This window comes from Monodon monoceros, unplaced genomic scaffold, assembly GCF_005190385.1.
Source record: "Monodon monoceros isolate NGI ecotype Baffin Bay Population unplaced genomic scaffold, NGI_Narwhal_1 Super_Scaffold_1, whole genome shotgun sequence".
NCBI lineage: Eukaryota > Metazoa > Chordata > Mammalia > Artiodactyla > Monodontidae > Monodon > Monodon monoceros.
In genome coordinates, this window is record NW_021703765.1 from 71,539,744 (window position 1) to 71,558,978 (window position 19,235).

General features: G+C 40.9%; 1 protein-coding gene across 7 annotated transcripts in view; it reads right to left on the reverse strand.

Annotated features, from left to right (window-relative positions):
• Positions 1-19,235, reverse strand: part of HECTD4 (HECT domain E3 ubiquitin protein ligase 4) — a 190,857-nt gene that overhangs the window by 33,430 nt on the left and 138,192 nt on the right. For all 7 annotated transcript variants that reach the window (XM_029226045.1, XM_029226052.1, XM_029226037.1 and 4 more), the window contains 5 exons: positions 19,080-19,216; positions 18,465-18,591; positions 10,766-10,903; positions 9,054-9,190; positions 7,300-7,460 (listed from right to left, as the gene is read on the reverse strand). In XM_029226045.1, coding sequence (XP_029081878.1) covers positions 7,300-7,460; positions 9,054-9,190; positions 10,766-10,903; positions 18,465-18,591; positions 19,080-19,216 — 700 coding nt within the window. The remainder of the gene's footprint in view (positions 1-7,299; positions 7,461-9,053; positions 9,191-10,765; positions 10,904-18,464; positions 18,592-19,079; positions 19,217-19,235) is intronic.

The following is a 19,235-nucleotide window of genomic DNA, read 5'->3' on the forward strand; positions in this document are numbered from 1 at the left end:
TGTACCAGATGAAGGAACAAGATAAAACCCCAGAAAAACAACTAAATGAAGTGGAGACAGGCAACCTTCAGAATAATGATAGTGAAGATGATCCAGGACCTCGGAAAAAGAAAGGAGGCAAAGATCGAGAAGATGCAAGAAATGTTTAACAAAGTCCTAGAAGAATGAAAGAACAAACAGAGATGAACAATACAATAACTGAAATGAAAACTACACTAGAAGGAATCAACAACAGAATAACTGAGGCAGAAGAACGGATAAGTGACCTGGAAGACAGAATGGTGGAATTCACTGCTGCAGAACAGAATAAAGAAAAAAGAATGAAAAGAAATGAAGACAGCCTAAGAGACCTCTGGGACAACATTAAATGCAACAACATTCGCATTATAGGGGTCCCAGAAGGAGAAGAGAGAGAGAAAGGACCCAAGAAAATATTTGAAGAGATTATAGTCGAAAACTTCCCTAACATGGGAAAGGAAATAGCCACCCAAGTCCAGGAAGCACAGAGAGTCCCATACAGGATAAACCCAAGGAGAAACACGCTGAGACACATAGTAATCAAACTGGCAAAAATTAAAGACAAAGAAAAATTATTGAAAGCAGCAAGGGAAAAGCAACAAATAACATACAAGAGAATCCGCATAAGGTTAACAGAGTTTCTCAGCAGAAACTCTACAAGCCAGAAGGGAGTGGCATGATATACTTGAAGTGATGAAAGGGAAGAACCTACAACTAAGATTACTCTACCTGGCAAGGATATCATTCAGATTCGATGGAGAAATCAAAAGCTTTACAGAGCAAAAGCTAAGAGAATTCAGAACCACCAAACCAGCTCTACAACAAATGCTAAAGGAACTTCTCTAAGTGGGAAACACAAGAGAAGAAAAGGACCTACAAAAACAAACCCAAAACAATTAAGAAAATGGTAATAGGAACATACACATCGATATTACCTTAAATGTGAATGGATTAAATGCTCCAACCAAAAGACACAGGCTTGCTGAATGGATACAAAAACAAGACCCATATATATGCTGTCTACAAGAGACCCACTTCAGACCTAGGGACTCATTCAGACTGAAAGTCAGGGGATGGAAAAAGATATTCCATGCAAATGGAAATCAAAAGAAAGCTGGAGTAGCAATACTCATATCAGATAAAATAGACTTTAAAATAAAGAATGTTACAAGAGACAAGGAAGGACACTACATAATGATCAAGGGACCAATCCAAGAAGAAGATATAACAATTATAAATATGTATGCACCCAACACAGGAGCATCTCAATACATAAGGCAACTGCTAACAGCTATAAAAGAGGAAATCGACAGTAACACAATAATAGTGGGAGACTTTAACACCTCACTTACACCAACGGACAGATCATCCAAACAGAAAATTAATAAGGAAACACAAGCTTTAAATGACACAACAGACCAGATAGATCTAATTGATATTTATAGGACATTCCATCCAAAAACAGGAGATTACACATTCTTCTCAAGTGCTCACGGAACATTCTCCAGGATAGATCACATCTTGGGTCACAAATCAAGCCTCAGTGAATTTAAGAAAATTAAAATCATATCAAGCCTCTTTTCTGACCACAACACTATGAGATTAGAAATCAATTACAGGGAAAAAAACAAAAAACACAAACACATGGAGGCTAAAAAATACGTTACTAAATAACCAAGAGATCACTGAAGAAATCGAAGAGGAGAGGCTTCCCTGGTGGCGCAGTGCTTGAGAGTCTGCCTGCCGATGCAGGGGACACGGGTTCGTGCCCCAGTCGGGGAAGATCCCACATGCCGTGGAGCAGCTGGGCCCGTGAGTCATGGCCACTGAGCCTGCACGTCCGGAGCCTGTGCTCCGCAACGGGAGAGGCCACAACAGTGAGAGGCCCATGTACCGCAAAAAAAAAAAAAAAATCAAAGAGGAAATCAAAAAATACCTAGAGACAAATGACAATGAAAACACGACGATCCAAAAACTATGGGATGCAGCAAAAGCAGCTCTAAGAGGGAAGTTTATAGCTATACAAGCCTACCTCAAGAAACAAGAAAAATCTCAAATAAACAATCTAACCTTACAAAGGAACTAGAGAAAGAAGAACAAACAAAACCCAAAGTTAGCAGAAGGAAAGAAATCATAAAGATCAGAGCAGAAATAAATGAAATAGAAACAAAGAAAACAACAGCAAAGATCAATAATAAAACTAAAAGCTGGTTCTTTGAGAACATAAACAAAATTGATAAACCATTAGCCAGACTCATCAAGTAAAAAGAGGGAGAGGACTCAAATCAATAAAATTAGAAATGAAAAAGGAGAAGTTACAACAGACACCGGAGAAATACAAAGCATCCTAAGAGACTACTACAAGCAACTCTATGGCAATAAAATGGACAACCTGGAAGACATGGACAAATCCTTAGAAAGGTATAACCTTCCAAGACTGAACCAGGAAAAAATAGAAAATATGAACAGACCAATCACAAGTATTGAAATTGAAACCGTGATTAAAAATCTTCCAACAAACAAAAGTCCAGGACCAGATGGCTTCACAGGTGAATTCTACCAAACATTTAGAGAAGAGATAACACCCAACCTTCTCAAACTCTTCCAAAAAATTGCAGAGGAAGGAACACTCCCAAACTCATTCTATGAGGCCACCATCACCCTGATACCAAAACCAGACAAAGATAATACAAAAAAAGAAAATTACAGACCAATATCACTGATGAATATAGATGCAAAAATCCTCAACAAAATACTAGCAAACAGAATCCAACAACACATTAAAAGGATCATGCACCATGATCAAGTGGGATTTATCCCAGGGATGCAAGGATTCTTCAATATATGCAAATTAATCAATGTGATACACCATTTTAACAAATTGAAGAAAAGCCATATGATCATCTCAATAGATGCAGAAAAAGCTTTTGACAAAATTCAACACCTATTTATGACAAAAACTCTCCAGAAAGTGGGCATACAGGGAACCTACCTCAACATAATAAAGTCCATATATGACAAACCCACAGCAAACATCATTCTCAATGGTGAAAAATTGAAACCATTTCCTCTAAGATCAGGAACGAGACAAGGATGTCCACTCTCGCCACTATTATTCAACATAGTTTTGGAAGTCCTAGCCACGGCAATCAGAGAAGAAAAAGAAATAAAAGGAATCCAAATTGGAAAAGAAGAAGTAAAACTGTCACTGTTTGCAGATGACATGATACTATATATAGAGAATCCTAAAGATGCCACCAGAAAACTACTAGAGCTAATCAATGAATCTGGTAAAGTTGCAGGATACAAAATTAATGCACAGAAATCTCATGCATTCCTATACACTAATGATGAAAAATCTGAAAGAGAAATTAAGGAAACAATTCCATTTACCATTGCAACAAAAAGAATAAAATACCTAGGAATAAACCTACCTAGGGAGACAAAAGACCTGTATACAGAAAACTATAAGACACTGTTGAACGAAATTAAAGATGATACCAACGGATGGAGAGATATACCATGTTCTTGGATTGGAAGAATCAATATTGTGAAAATGACTATACTACCCAAAGCAATCTACAGATTCAATGCAATCCCTATCAAATTACCAATGGCATTTTTTACATAACTAGAACAAAAAATCTTAAAGTTTGTATGGAGACAAAAAAGACCCTGAATAGCCAAAGCTATTGGCAAAGACACCTACAGTCTTGAGGGAAAAAAAAAGGAGCTGGAGGAGTCAGACTCCCTGACTTCAGACTACACTACAAAGCTACAGTAATCAAGACAATATGGTACTGACACAAAAACAGAAATATAGATCAATGGAACAGAATAGAAAGCCCAGAGATAAACCCACACACATATGGTCAACTAATCTATGACAAAGGAGGCAAGGATATACAATGGAGAAAAGACAGTCTCTTCCATAAGTGGTGCTGGGAAAACTGGACAGCTACATGTAAAAGAATGAAATTAGAACACTACCTAACACCATACACAAAAATAAACTCAAAATGGATTAGACACCCTAAATGTAAGACCAGACACATAAAACTCTTAGAGGAAAACACAGGAAAAACACTCGTTGACATAAATCACAGTAAGATCTTTTTTGGCCCACTTCCTAGAGTAATGGAAATAAAAACAAAAATAAACAAATGGGACCTAATGAAACTTAAAAGCTTTTGCAAAGCAAAGGAAACCACAAACAAGATGAAAAGACAACCCTCAGAATGGGAGAAAATATTTGCAAATGAAGCAACTGACAAAGGATTAATCTCCAAAATATATAAACAGCTCATGCAGCTCAATATTAAAAAAACAAACAACCCAATCAAAAAATGGGCAGAAGACCTAAATAGACATTTCTCCAAAGAGGACATACAGATGGCCAAGAAGCACATGAAAAGCTGCTCAACATCACTAATTATTAGAGAAATGCAAATCAAAACTACAATGAGGTATCACCTCACACCAGTTAGAATGGGCATCATCAGAAAATATACGAACAACAAATGCTGGAGAGGGTGTGGAGAAAAGGGAACCCTCTTGCACTGTTGGTGGGAATGTAAATTGATACGGCCACTATGGAGAACAGTATGGAGGTTCCTTAAAAAACTAAAAATAGAATTACCATATGACCCAGCAATCCCACTACTGGGCATATACCCAGAGAAAACCATCATTCAAAAAGACACATGCACCCCAATGTTCACTGCAGCACTATTTACAACAGCCAGGTCATGGAAGCAACCTAAATACCCACCGACAGATAAATGGATAAAGCAGTTGTGGTACATATATACAATGGAATATTACTCAGCCATAAAAAGGAATGAAATTGGGTCATTTGTAGAGACGTGGATGAATCTAGAGACTGTCAAAAAGAGTGCAGTAAGTCAGAAAGAGAAAAACAAGTATCACATATTAACGCATATATGTGGAACCTAGAAAAATGGTACAGATGAACCAGTTTGCAGGGCAGAAATTGAGACAAAGATGTAGAGAACAAACGTATGGACACCAAGCAGGGAAAGCAGGGGGGGGGGGGGGGGGGGTGGCGTGATGAACTGGGCGATTGGGATTGAGATGCATACACTGATGTGTATAAAATGGATGACTAATAAGAACCTACTGTATAAAAAATAAATAAAATATAATTTAAAATAAAAAAGAATGAGACAGCCATGCAAAGTTCTGGGCAAAGCATTGCAGGCAGAGGGAACAGCATATACAGAGACACTGAGGAGGAAACAAGCTTGGTGTGTGAGAGAAACTGAGGAATGAGAGTACACTGGGAGAAGCAGATAGACTCTGAGGCTCGGGGAGGGTTTGGCGAGCCAGGTTAAGGGTTTGAATTCTACTCCATGGGAAGTGGAACGCCATGGGAACATTTGAATTAGAGGAGAGAGATGAATGATCTGATCTGTGTTTCTAAAAGATCACTCGGCTGCTGTGGAGAGAAGGGAGAGCTGAAGCCTAGACCAGTGTGGTGGAGGCGGAGATGGAGAGAAGCAGCCTGGGATGTACTTTGGAGGAAGAGTCAATGGGACCTGCCGATGGGTTACGTGAGGCAGTGAGGACAAAGGGTGACTTGGGCACCCCTCACAGACGTGGAAAGACCGGTGGAGGAGAAGGCCTGAATTCCACCTCACATGCGACATTTTAGGCACCTATTAGATTAGCCTTGTCCATGTAAGAGCTGACTTCGGTTAACTTGTTTTCAGCTCAGCTCTAAAAACCTGACAAAAGTAGTATTAGCCATATATATATATGTGTGTGTGTGTGTGCGTGTATATATATTTTTTGGCCGCCACCGTGCGGCTTACGGGATCTCAATTCCCTGACCAGGGACTGAACCTGGGCCATGGCAGTGAAAGCCGGGAATCCTAACCACTAGGCCACCAGGGAACTCCCGAATATCAGCAATATTACCAGGCATGTTGCTTATGGTCAAAACCACCCCCAACTGGCAAGCTGCACTGGGAGGACTGAAAAAAGAGTGCTTTTGGTGGGAAGCTACAGTTTCGGGCTTTCCAGAAAATGGTGACTCTTACTAACTGGGCCTGCCTCTTGCAGAAATCCCTAGAAGCTATGCCTGTGGAGTTGTTACAAAAGATACCGGCTTCTATTTGGGACGTGGGGCTCTCAGCCATCACGTGAACACAGCGATGTTAAGTCTATCCCTCACACCTGGGTTGTCACTGGGTGGGTGGGTGGGGTCAAAGAATAGCCTTTGAACTTCTGTGTGGATGACTATGACTCCTGCTGAAATGTATGCACGACACTTCCCTGTGGCACGCCACGCTTCCCATCCTGGATCTATCTAGGTGAAGCTAGTGCCAAGTATCACCTATTTGGGTCTTGTGAATTTGACTGTCAAGTTGAACTTAAGACCACCCAAATGGGGCGGTGAAACATCTGAGTGGAGATGGCAAGGAGGCAGTTGGATACGTCCATCTGGTGTTCCAGGGAGAGGTCTAAGCTGGAGATACACTCAAGTTGCTTCAAAATTGACAATATAATGAGAAGTTACAATGCTATTGGATGAACAGTATGAAAAATAGTTTATGGGAAGTTTTATCAGGGAGCTCCATTTATCATTATATTTTCTTCTGAATTGTTGCAAGAATTTTTATGACTGAAAGAAGGAATTTGCAGGTGCATGTGAGGGAATTTTGCCAGATCTTTAGGATTTAACCCACAGACGGCAGGCACAGGTCCCCTCAGAGACCCCCGCAAAGTGCTGGGCACAAAGGAGCACTCAAGGAGCACCTTGTTAGTTTAACAGAAATGAGCTGGCTGCTCACACAGTGCCTGGACTCCTCTTAGTTGTGTCTTCTTGATTTGGTTTACACTTTAGAACTTTTCCATGTTCTTCAAATCTCCAGACACCCGTCAACACCCCCAACTTACAGCAGAGTATCCATGGCATAGGCCAGGTGATACTGGATCCTGCAACTGTTCTTCCTAACTCTTGCAATTCGCTGTTATCTTTACTAGCTGCCTCTGTCTCTCTCTTAGCTTTGAAAGAAAAGCCTTCTTTGTCAACAATGAATGGCACATGTGATAAAACAGAGTAAGTGGATTTCTGTGACCCGCTATAAAGAAGGGCTCAATTTTACCTGTGAATTTATTATTTATTTATTTATTAAAAATTTCTGGCCATGCCACGTGGCCTGTGGGATTTTAGTTCCCCAACCAGGGACGGAACCCAGGCCCTCGGCAGTGAGAACTCGGAGTCCTAACCACTGGACTGCCAGGGCATTCCCTTACCTGTGAATTTGAAGGTTGGTATTGTCCAGGGTGACCAGCCCATTGGTGGCAGTCCTTCGGTAGCCTGTTGGGGGCCTTTCCAACATATCAATAGGATACCAGTATCGGACCAGCACACCTTCGCTTCGGAGGTAGGTTTCTACCTGCACCAATTCATTTACCTACAATAGAAAAAGCAAGTGTCTATTTGGTTTTTTATGATTTCTTTTTATTTATTTCTTTTTTGAGCACTGACTTTTTTCCCCAAGTTTTAAAATACATATGTATACATATAAGACCAAACTTTTATAGCAGTAAATACTAGTTTCATGTCACTGATTGAGGTTAAAAGTTCAAAGATATCTGGATAGTGTATTTAGTTTTTTCATACCAGCTAGAAAATTTTAATTGGTACAATAAATTAAAGAACTTCAATGTAATCATGAATTAGAAATTTAAAGAGAAGATATATTTCAAGGTATATTTCAAGTAACAGTTCAACATGCATTGTTGCCAGGTAAAATTTATGTTCATTGTTTTTATGTTAATAATTTTGTAAAAGCAGGGAATCTGTCTGATCGCTCTATTTTATTGCTAGGAAAATAAAAATGTAAGCTCATGAATACGCATTCTGGATTCAAATAGCAATGTAATCTTTATTTAGGGACTACTACTGAAACAAAGGGAATCAAACCACTTGAGACATAACAGAATTATTACTTTAACAAAATGTCTATTTTTCTAATTTTCCTTTCACACGTTTCCATTGCTGAAAAATACTGTCAGTTACGTACTTTCTGATAACCAGAATCAGAGCTTGTCTCAGAAGGCAGTGGAAGATTAACAGTATTACTAATGGAATTTTCTACTTGAAAGTTCACCTTAGTAAATCACCAGCCAACAGCCTCTCTTAAAAATGTAATGATTTAAATTATACTCTAGTAAAATGGAGTCAGCTGAAGATGTAAAATTTTCAATTTCAAAGCATTAGTGATACCTAACATTATCTGTATCCGTAGACAGACAGATACCAAAGCTTATCTATGTGGTGATAGATACTTCTATATCTGAGACTCTTAGGCTTGATCTGTGTATTATTTCATCAGTTTTTCCTCATGGGAAACAGAAATGCAAGCATGTGCATGTAACCTAAGGATTATGTAGTCACAGCCTTCAAACAGCCATCAGGGCCTCTGTTTTCAAAAGAAAGCTTCGGCTTGGCCCTTACTCTCTTCTATTCCTTACCCCCTGCCACCCCACCCCACCTTAAACCTTGCTGAGCCCCATGAGAGGGCTCTGCAAAGCTGAGAAGAAAACAACTGATCTAGTTTAATACACTCATTTTACAGATGGGGAAACTGAGGCTGCGAGAACCAGTGAGATGACATGATCAAAATCACAAAACTATTTCTTTGAGTCTGTATAACAATCATGACAATGATAGATCATCCATTCATCAAGGCCAACAGGAGAATTTTCCCTTGGAACTTGGTAGACATAAGGTAGGGGCAGCCTGAACATGGTTGACAGCAAAAAACGGCAGCAGCAGCATGGTCTGAAGGCACTGACAGCACTGAGAGTTAAGAGCTTACGTTCTACAATCAGCGCTGATCTGGGCCCAAGAGAAAATCTCAGGCAAGTCATCTGGCATGACAGCACTCAGCCTGGTTTCTTTATCCCTAATTTGAAGAATAATCTATCTGTATAATCACTTTTTAAGGTATTTGGAGTCGGGGCATGAAAGTCTCAGTGTATATAAAAGGCTGTTCACTCACTGAATCAACATCTAAGACAACTCCATGAAGCCCAAAGGTTTTCAGCATCCCTCGGATGGCAAATTTTGGTAGGGCAGTTCCAACAGTACTGCTGGCTACGTTATTGCTGTCTGGAGAGCGGGTTACTACCGTGAGACCTGAGGAGGGTAGAGGGAAAAGTTTTTTCAGGAGCAAGTACCATTATTATTTTGGGACCCTATATTTTAGGGTCTAAAATAACTCTACAGCATTTACCAATACCCTCAGTTTAGCTATAACCCAAAAGGAACACGGCTCAGTCCGGAAGATAATAAAACAAAGTGTTGTAAGAACTCAGGCAATTCAACAATAAAAAGACAAGCCAATTAAAAAATGGGCAGAAAATGTGAATAAACATTTTTCTAAAGAGAAAAGATATGCATGAAAAGATGTTCAACATCATTAGTTATTAGAGAAATGCAAGTCAAAGGCACAATGAGACACCACTTCACATCCACTAGGATGGCTATAATCAAAAAACAGGCAATAGTAAGTGTTGGCCAGGATGTAGAGAAATTGGAACCCTCATATGTGCTGATGGGAATGTAAAATAGGGCAATCACTTTGGAAAACCATCTGGCAGTTCCTCAAAAAGTTAGACATAAAGTTACCATATGACCCAGCAATTTCACTCCCACATATATACGCAGGAGGAATGAAAACATGTCCACACAAAAACCTGTACACAAATGTTCACAGCAGCATGATTCATAATAGCCAAAAGGTAGAAGGAACCCAAGTGTCCATCAATTGATGAATGGATAAACAAAATGGGGTACTATCCATACAATGGAATATTATTTTTGCCATAAAAAGAAGTAACAACATGAGCTACAACAGGGATGAATCTTGAAAAATTATGCCATGTGAAGGAGGCCAGACACAAAGGGCTGCACGCTGCATGAGTCCATTTTTACGAAACGTCCAGACTAAGCAAATCTATAGAGGCAGAAAGTAGATCAATGGTTGCCAGGGGCTAGTAGGAAGGAGGAATGGGGAGTGGGGAGGGTACAGGATTCCTTTTGGGGGATGAAAATGTTCTGGAATTAGAGGCAATGGCTTGGTGGTTGCATAACTTTGTGAATATATGAAAACCACTGAAATGTATACTTTAAAAGGGTGAATTTTATGGTATGTGAATTCTCTCTCTCAAAAAAAGAGGAATTAAAAAAGAAAAGTAAATATATACGCCTGCCCCTGCCCATGATGTTTGTGAAGGTCTAATAATGAGTTGTTTTATTTCCTTTTTGTGCTTTTCTGTATTTTCATTTCCTCAAGATATGTAATAGATTTTTAATCAAATGAATAAATACATTGTATAAACTTCCAAAAAGCACAGTACAACCACATATTCATGGTTTATTAGCTGGGCAGCCAGGACTAAGCCCGAGAGGCCTATCTGCAATCCTCCACCCACGCCCCACTTCTCTCTCAAGTGCCCTATCTCACCCTGCTCATGTGAGTGGTTCTGGGAATGTGGAAGAGGCCCCCAGAGGCCAGACAGCTTCTACTTGTGCCCCACCAGGAAGCCTAGGGCCACACATGGGAGAGCCTGGAAGAGCTCACATCACCCAGAGTAAGGAGAGTCACCCTAGAAGAGCCAGCAGCTGACTGGCTCAAACTCATGCTTGGGAAAACACAACTTCTCATTTCAGAGTAAGTTTAACAGGTGAAGGAAGGGGGGGAAGCAAAACCTTTTCGAACTTTATCAATTGTGAACTTGTTTGCTTCGTCCTTAATGTCTTCAATGGTGGGAAGATAAAGGTCTCTTGGGATGCCACCATTCTCCTCGTAGAGGAATTCAACCGTCTGTCGGGCGATATCCACCATGCCTAAAAAATATAACAGAACCGGTTAACTCTCCGAAGAGCACACAATCTTCAGTATAATCATGACACTGACCCATACTTAAAATGAAGAGATAAGGGGAATCTGTGGGAGTATGTAGCCTTTTGGGAATGGTAATTATGCAGTGTCAGCCAAGTTTAAAATACTCAATGCCCTACTTCTAGGCATCTCTCAAATCTCTCCCACAGAAATATAAGCACAAGTGTGTAAAGGTATAAGAACAGTCCCTGCAGCATTGCTGGGAAATATAACAGCAACAAAAAAAGGAAATAATGAAAGTATGCATCGATAGAGAATGGTTAAAAACGATGGTACGTTATTATGTAGTCATTTCATTTCAGTTAAGTCAAGAGAACAAACTATAGGACAAATGGAGAGGAAGAAGAAAGTGAGGGTAGTGTTTTTTTCTTAGTTTATGTATTTTTGTACTGTGTTTGATTATTGTTACAACGAACACATGTTACTTATTTAACAGAGACAGAGCGCTTCATCAACTTCTTCTATCCAGTACTGGAATTTGCTCTGTCCTTCCTACTCAGAGGGAGAAGACATCATTATATTCAATAGCAACAGCCACAATTAATTAATAAACCAAGTAAATAAATGTCCAAGGCCCTGAAGAAAACAGCACTGTGGGGAGGACAGAGGGGTGGCTGCCACTGCTGCCCCTCACACACCGCTTGAGAAGCTGTGGGTAAAAAACACCCGTTGACAGCATTTGCTTTTAAACAAGGCTTATCTCTATCACACTCATCTACCGCACCTTTCTTTGCTGGCCTTGCTGTAATGAAAAGGCATAGTAATTTTCTGAGCACAGTTAAGAAGGGGGCCGCCCTTAGAGGAGGATGCGTAGAGAAAGAAGTGTCAGAGAGAATAACAAGAAATGTGGCCTGACAGCAAAATGTGGTTCATGCATACGAAGCAACACTACTTCATAATAGATAGGAGGGGCTTCCCTGGTGGGGCAGTGGTTGAGGGTCTGCCTGCCGATGCAAGGGACACGGGTTCGTGCCCCGGTCCGGGAAGATCCCACATGCCGCGGAGCAGCTGGGCCCGTGAGCCATGGCCGCTGAGCCTGTGCATCCGGAGCCTGTGCTCCGCAACGGGAGAGGCCACAACAGTGAGAGGCCCGCGTACCGCAAAGAAAAAAAAAAAAAAAACAAAGCCACAACATAAGAGATAAGAACGGGGAGTTCCCTGGCTGTCCAAGGGTTAGGACTCAGCGCTTTCACTGCTGGGGCCTCGGTTTGATCCCTGGTTAGGGAACTAAGATCCCATAAGCTGCGCAGTTCGGCCAAGTAATAATAACAATAATAGATAGGAACAGAATATTGGTACATAATACAGCATTAGTGAAATATATGCTAAGTAAAAGGAGACAGACACAAAAGACTACATATCATAGGACAATTTATATGAATTATCCAGAAAAAGCACTGGGACTGGGAGTAAGGGCAGGTATTGACATCAAACTGACACTGGAGAAGCTTGCTGGGCTGATGAAAATGCTCAGAAACTGTACTGTGATGATGCATGACTTGTTAATTTACTATAACTCACTGAACTCCACATTTAAAATGAGTGAATTTTATAGGATACAAATTGTATCTAAATAAAGTTGTAAAAAATAATCAGCAAAAGGTAGAGGGTATGAGGTGCAGTAAAATGAATTTGGCAATACGGTGAAAATTGCTTGAAGTCAGGTGATGGGTAATGCAGATTCATTATATAATTTCTTCTACTTTTGTGTATATTTTAAATAGAAAATATAAACAGACCAATCACAAGCACTGAAATTGAAACTGTGATTAAAAATCTTCCAACAGGGCTTCCCTGGTGGCACAGTGGTTGAGTCCACCTGCCGATGCAGGGGTCACGGCTTCGTGCCCCGGTCTGGGAAGATCCCACATGCCGCGGAGCGGCTGGGCCCGTGAGCCATGGCCGCTGAGCCTGCGCGTCCGGAGCCTGTGCTCCGCAACGGGAGAGGCCACAACAGTGAGAGGCCCGCGTACCACAAAAAAAAAAAAAAAAAAAAAAAATCTTCCAACAAACAAAAGCCCAGGACCAGATGGCTTCACAGGCGAATTCTATCAAACATTTAGAGAAGAGCTAATACCTATCCTTCTCAAACTCTTCCAAAACACAGTAGAGGGAGGAACACTCCCAAACTCATTCTACAGGGCCACCATCACCCTGATACCAAAACCAGACAAAGGTGTCACAAAGAAAGAAAACTCCAGGACAATATCACTGATGAACATAGATGCAAAAATCCTCAACAAAATACTAGCAAAAGAATCCAACAGCACATTAAAAGGATCATTCACTATGATCAAGTGGGGTTTATCCCAGGAATGCAAAGATTCTTCAATATACGCAAACCAATCAATGTGATAAACCATATTAACAAACTGAAGAAGAAAAACCATATGATCATCTCAATAGATGCAGAAAAAGCTTTCGACAAAATTCAACACCCATTTATGATAAAAACCCACCAGAAAGTAGGCATAGAGGGAACTTACCTCAACATAATAAAGGCCATATATGACAAACCCACAGCCAACATTGTTCTCAATGGTGAAAAACTGAAACCATTCCCTCTAAGATCAGGAACAAGACAAGGTTGTCCACTCTCACCACTGTTATTCAACATAGTTTTGAAAGTTTTAGCCACAGCAATCAGAGAAGAAAAGGAAATAAAAGGAATACAAATTGGAAAAGAAGAAGTAAAGGTGTCACTGTTTGCAGATGACATGATACTATACATAGAAAATCCTAAAGATGCCACCAGAAAACTACTAGAACTAATCAATGAATTTAGTAAAGTAGCAGGATACAAAATTAATGCACAGAAATCTCTTGGATTCCTATACACTAATGATGAAAAATCTGAAAGAGATATTAAGGAAACACTCACATTTACCATTGCAACAAACAGAATAAAATACCTAGGAATAAACCTACCTAAGGTGACAGAAGACCTGTATGCAGAAAACTATAAGACACTGATGAAAGAAATTAAAGATGATACAAACAGATGGAGAGATATACCATATTCTTGGATTGGAAGAATCAAGATTGTGAAAATGACTATACTACCCAAAGCAATCTACAGATTCAATGCAATCCCTATCAAACTACCAATGGCATTTTTCACAGAACTAGAACAAAAAATTTCACAATTTGTATGGAAACATAAAAGACTCCGAACAGCCAAAGCAATCTTGAGAAAGAAAAACGGAGCTGGAGGAATCAGACTCCCTGACTTCAGACTATACTACATAGCTACAGTAATCAAGACAGTATGGTACAGGCACAAAAACAGAAATACAGATCAATGGAACAGGATAGAAAGCCCAGAGATAAACCCACACACATATGGTCACCTTATTTTTGAAAAAGGAGGCAAGAGTATACAATGGAGAAAAGACAGCCTCCTCAATAAGTGGTGCTGACAAAATTGGACAGCTACACGTAAAAGAATGAAATTAGAACACTCCCTAACACTGTATACAACAATAAACTCAAAATGGATTAAAGACATTAATGTAAGGCCAGACACCATCAAACTCTTAGAGGAAAACATAGGCAGAACACTCTATGACATAAATCCCAGCAAGATCCTTTTTGACCCACCTCCTAGAGAAATGGAAATAAAAACAAAAATAAACAAATGGGACCTAATGAAACTTCAAAGCTTTTGCACAGCAAAGGAAACCATAAACAAGACTAAAAGACAACCCTCAGAATGGGAGAAAATATTTGCAAATGAAGCAACTGACAAAGGATTAATCTCCAAAATTTACAAGCAGCTCATGCAGCTCCATATCAAAAAAATCAAACAACCCAATCCAAAAATGGGCAGAAGACCTAAACAGACATTTATCCAAAGAAGATATACAGATTGCCAACAAACACATGAAAGGATGCTCAACATCACTAATCATTAGAGAAATGCAAATCAAAACTACAATGAGGTATCACCTCACACCAGTCAGAATGGCCATCATCAAAAAATCTATAAACAATAAATGCTGGAGAGGGTGTGGAGAAAAGGGATCCCTCTTGTGCTGTTGGTGGGAATGTAAATTGATACAGCCACTATGGAGGTTCCTTAAAAAAGTAAAAATAGAACTACCATACGACCCAGTAATCCCACTACTGGGCATATACCCTGAGAAAACCATAATTCAAAAAGAGTCATGTATCACAATTGTTCATTGCAGCTCTATTTACAACAGCCAGGACATGGAAGCAACCTAAGTGTCCACTGACAGATGAATGGATAAAGAAAATGTGGCACATATATACAATGGAATATTACTCAGCCATAAAAAGAAACGAAATTGAGTTATTTGTAGTGAGCTGGATGGACCTAGAGTCCGTCATACAGAGTGAAGTAAGTCAGAAAGAGAAAAACATATACCATATGCTAACACATATATATATGGAATCTAAAAAAAAAAGGTTCTGAAGAAGCTAGCGGCAGGACAGGAATAAAGACGCAGATGTAGAGAATGGACTTGAGGACACAGGGATGGGGAAAGGTAAGCTGGGACGAAGTGAAAGAGTGGCATGGACATATATATACTACCAAATGTAAAACAGATAGCTAGTGGGAAGCAGCCGCATAGCGCAGGGAGATCAGCTCGGTGCTTTGTGACCACCTAGAGGGGTGGAATAGGGAGGGTGGGAGGGAGATGCAAGAGGGAGGAGATATGGGGATATATGTATAGCTGATTCACTTTGTTATACAGCAGAAACTAACACACCATTGTAAAGCAGTTATACTCCAATAAAGATGTTAAAAAAATTTTTTTAATAAAAATATTGAGCAATCAAAAAAAATTTCACATAATAAAAAGTTTTCAAAAGATTGAAAAAAAAAAGAACTGTGGCCTGATATCAGAAGATTATGGAAAAATAGTCTTTTGCAACATTTTCCAGAGGAATTGGGATAGGAGAAAAAAGTACTCTGCTGTCTACTAAGCAGGAATCTGGGACTATGGGGAGAATGTGAAATTAAAGCGCGCACAGCACCGAGATGGTTTCATTGCCCTTCTTGGGGTCCTTACAACAGGAGGCTGACCCACCCTCACAGAGGTCGTCCTTTGAGCACTAGAGCCATCTCCCTGTTCTCGTTTCAGCCTTTGCCCCGGTTATATTGAAGGAGACTGTGTTTGAAAGGTAAATATTTTATGTTTAAATTAACATAGTTCAGATGATCTGCCATGGCCACGTGGATGGGTCCCGAGAAGACGCCTTGGCAACTGTGTCAGAGGCCAGAGGTATTTCTGGGTGACTCAGGAGGCCAGGAGTCATCGGTCTGGCTCTGGTCTGGCAGCCACCTTTGGACAATCAAATTTCCTGCTATGCTGTCCACATTTTCCCTCCTGCAAACTGGGAGCAGAGAAGGAGAAGGCACACTTGGCCACAGACATTCAGGATGGCTCTGGGACCAAATGGTAAAAGAAAGAGACATCCTGAGTTAAGCAGAACTTATGTGAAAATAAAGGCACAGTAACCCATGATCATATACAAGAGCTTTCCACCCTTATACTGTAAAGACTCTTTCTCCCTTTCCTACTCTCCCGGAGCAGTAAGGAGCACCAGTCTCCCTCAATAGCTAGTGCCTCCTGTTTCTAAACACAGCACTGCTTTTGCTGAATTAGCCCCAGGTCTCGGCTTCAATACTATGTTGTGAGAGGGGCCAAGCTAGACTGGGCACCCCAGTTATACCCATGGCGGTCTCCTGATCAACCGCACAGCCCTTCCCACAACGTAGTGCGTCATTTCTTTACCTATTTCCCACTAGGATGTGAGCTCTGGGAGAAGGAAGCATCTGTGTCTTGCTCGCAGGATAGTCCTTAATCCCTAGCTAATGGCTTGACCCTGGGAGGCACGTGTTGCATGTGTGAACAAGTAAGTGGATGAACCGCTGACTGAATAAATACAACTGAAACAAAGCCTCCCAACTCTGAAAGCCACTGACCCGCTCTGGTGCTTCAAGGCATCACACTGATTAAGGAAAGTCATCTGAAAACAAGATGAGGTCTATTCTGCAGTCTGAAAGGGCATTTTTTTTCAGATGTTGAGAGTGAACGGAGACGAACGAATTCTCTATCTGTAGGATCTACTACAGCAGATCACGTTGCTCCTTTGTTTAAAACCTCCCAAAGGCTCCCCATTTTACACAGAATAAAATCCAAAGTCCTTGCCGAGGCTGCCACTTCTCCCTGCTTCCTCTCATCTCTTTCCTGCTGCTCCCCCCTCACCCTCTCCTCTTCAGAGACACTGGCTTGGCCTCGCTGCCATTCCCTCAACCACACAACTTGACTCCCACCCGAGGACCTTCCTAATGTTGCTCCCGCTGCCTGAAACCCTTAGGACAGAAGAAAAAAGAATATTAATTATCTGTCCTGGTTTGGGTCGGCAGCTAAAAGAGGGCTCTGATAAGAGCAGAAAGCAATTACACCATGTCATAGGATGTGTGGCTATTCCCACAGGTTAAGTATAAACACGATCATTCCACTGTCATAGGTCTTAGCTTTGGGGACAGAAAGCATAAAAGAAAAAAAACCCATATATATACACATGCACACACACAGACACACACACACACACAGATTAGTCCTGACACCAACCTGAGAAAAAGGAATTACTCAGCTATCGCTGGAATCAGGGATTCGGTATATCAGTTGGTCAAGAAATAAGGTCTTTTGGTGGTTCTTCTCCTTACTTGTTCCTAGTCTCAGTCAGGACAAAAGTTAAGAGGAGAAAGAGCAAATACTATCTCCTTACACCACCTCTGACTGCCACAATGATGAAAGAAAACCCAACTGATGCTCCACTGGAAGGGCAGCTGTGCCTCTTGGGAAAAGGCATCTCTGCATCTCCCAAAGCAGGTGTTTCACAGATGAGGAGAAGCCTGAAAACAGAAATCAGCTACCTACACTTAAGACTCCCTAACAATCCACTGTCTGCAGTCAAACTTTGCACTATTCCATGTGCCCAGTGGGAGAAAAATCTCACCATCATCATTGTTACTGTGACATTTAGAACTACATTAACTGAATGCTGACCATATGCCAGACGCTGTTCTTCAAAGCTTTATCTTATTAACTTGTTAATTTTTCATATACATATGAGGTGGTTACCACTACTGATTCCATTTTAAAGGTCAGGGAAGTCTAGAAAGGTTAAGTAACTCTCCCAAGGTCACAAAGCTGGTAAACAGCACAGGTGTGACTTCAGAGCCCAAGCTATTAACCATCAGGCCATCCAGCTTCCTAGTATAACCATGCCAGCTTCATTCTAGCAGCCCATCAACCCAAAATACTGAGTCCAACTGACAAGCAAAGAAAAGCCTAGCAAAGAAAGCAAAAGACCATAGAGTTCAGTAAAGGCCCAGGTAGAAGACATTGTTAAGTCTGGCCCAACTTTAGATGAGCCCCTCTTTTCTGATTTACATCCTGAGTTTCATCTAAACACATCTCTTCGAGTCATGAAGTGAGTTCCCTAGGAAAACATAAAGCACCAGACCTAGTTGTAAAGCACCCTTTATCTGGTCCAGACCCGATTTCCGCTCTGCTTCATTGCGGAAGCGTCTTCGGATAGTAGGAAAAACCTTGGTCTCCCATGCTTTCACCAGCAGAGCGTAGTGGTCCTCCTGGAAGGAGAAGGCAAACGTGAACAGGGAAGGAATGCTTTGTGCAACAATCAGTCCTTCCCTGACTTACAGCTCTCACCCTGAGGTCTTCACCCCCCTCAAATGCCAGTGACAGAAACACACCGTGCAGACCACCAAACTAACTACACCCTCAGAAGCCAGGGGAGGCAACAGATGGCCTAGGGCAAGCTCTTCCTTTCCCTCTAAAGCCATATAAACACTTCACATGATCAACAACTTTACTGCTGAATTACTATCAAAGTACTTCATTTCTCCAACATCCGGATCGCTACTGGGCAATGGAACCAAACAGATATGGCTACTGATATGTGGTTTAGAAAAATGAATACCCCAGAGCCACTGTTCCAACACAATGACATAACCGAAAGCGTAACAACTCTAGCCTTGCACGCTCAGATCAAAATATTCCTCGTGGCTCGTCCTGGTCACCAGGGAGCTAAGCAAATGCTCTTAAGTGGGGCTCTTACCTGTGGGATGTCATCGTCATCATCGTCATCACTTTCGTCATCTGCAATGGGGGGCGGATGGGGGTCTGGGCCAGAGGTGATGAAATTTTCATAGCTGAGCTCTACTTTATAATGACAGGAAGTGTCACTATCATATTCTGTAACAAAGCACAATGA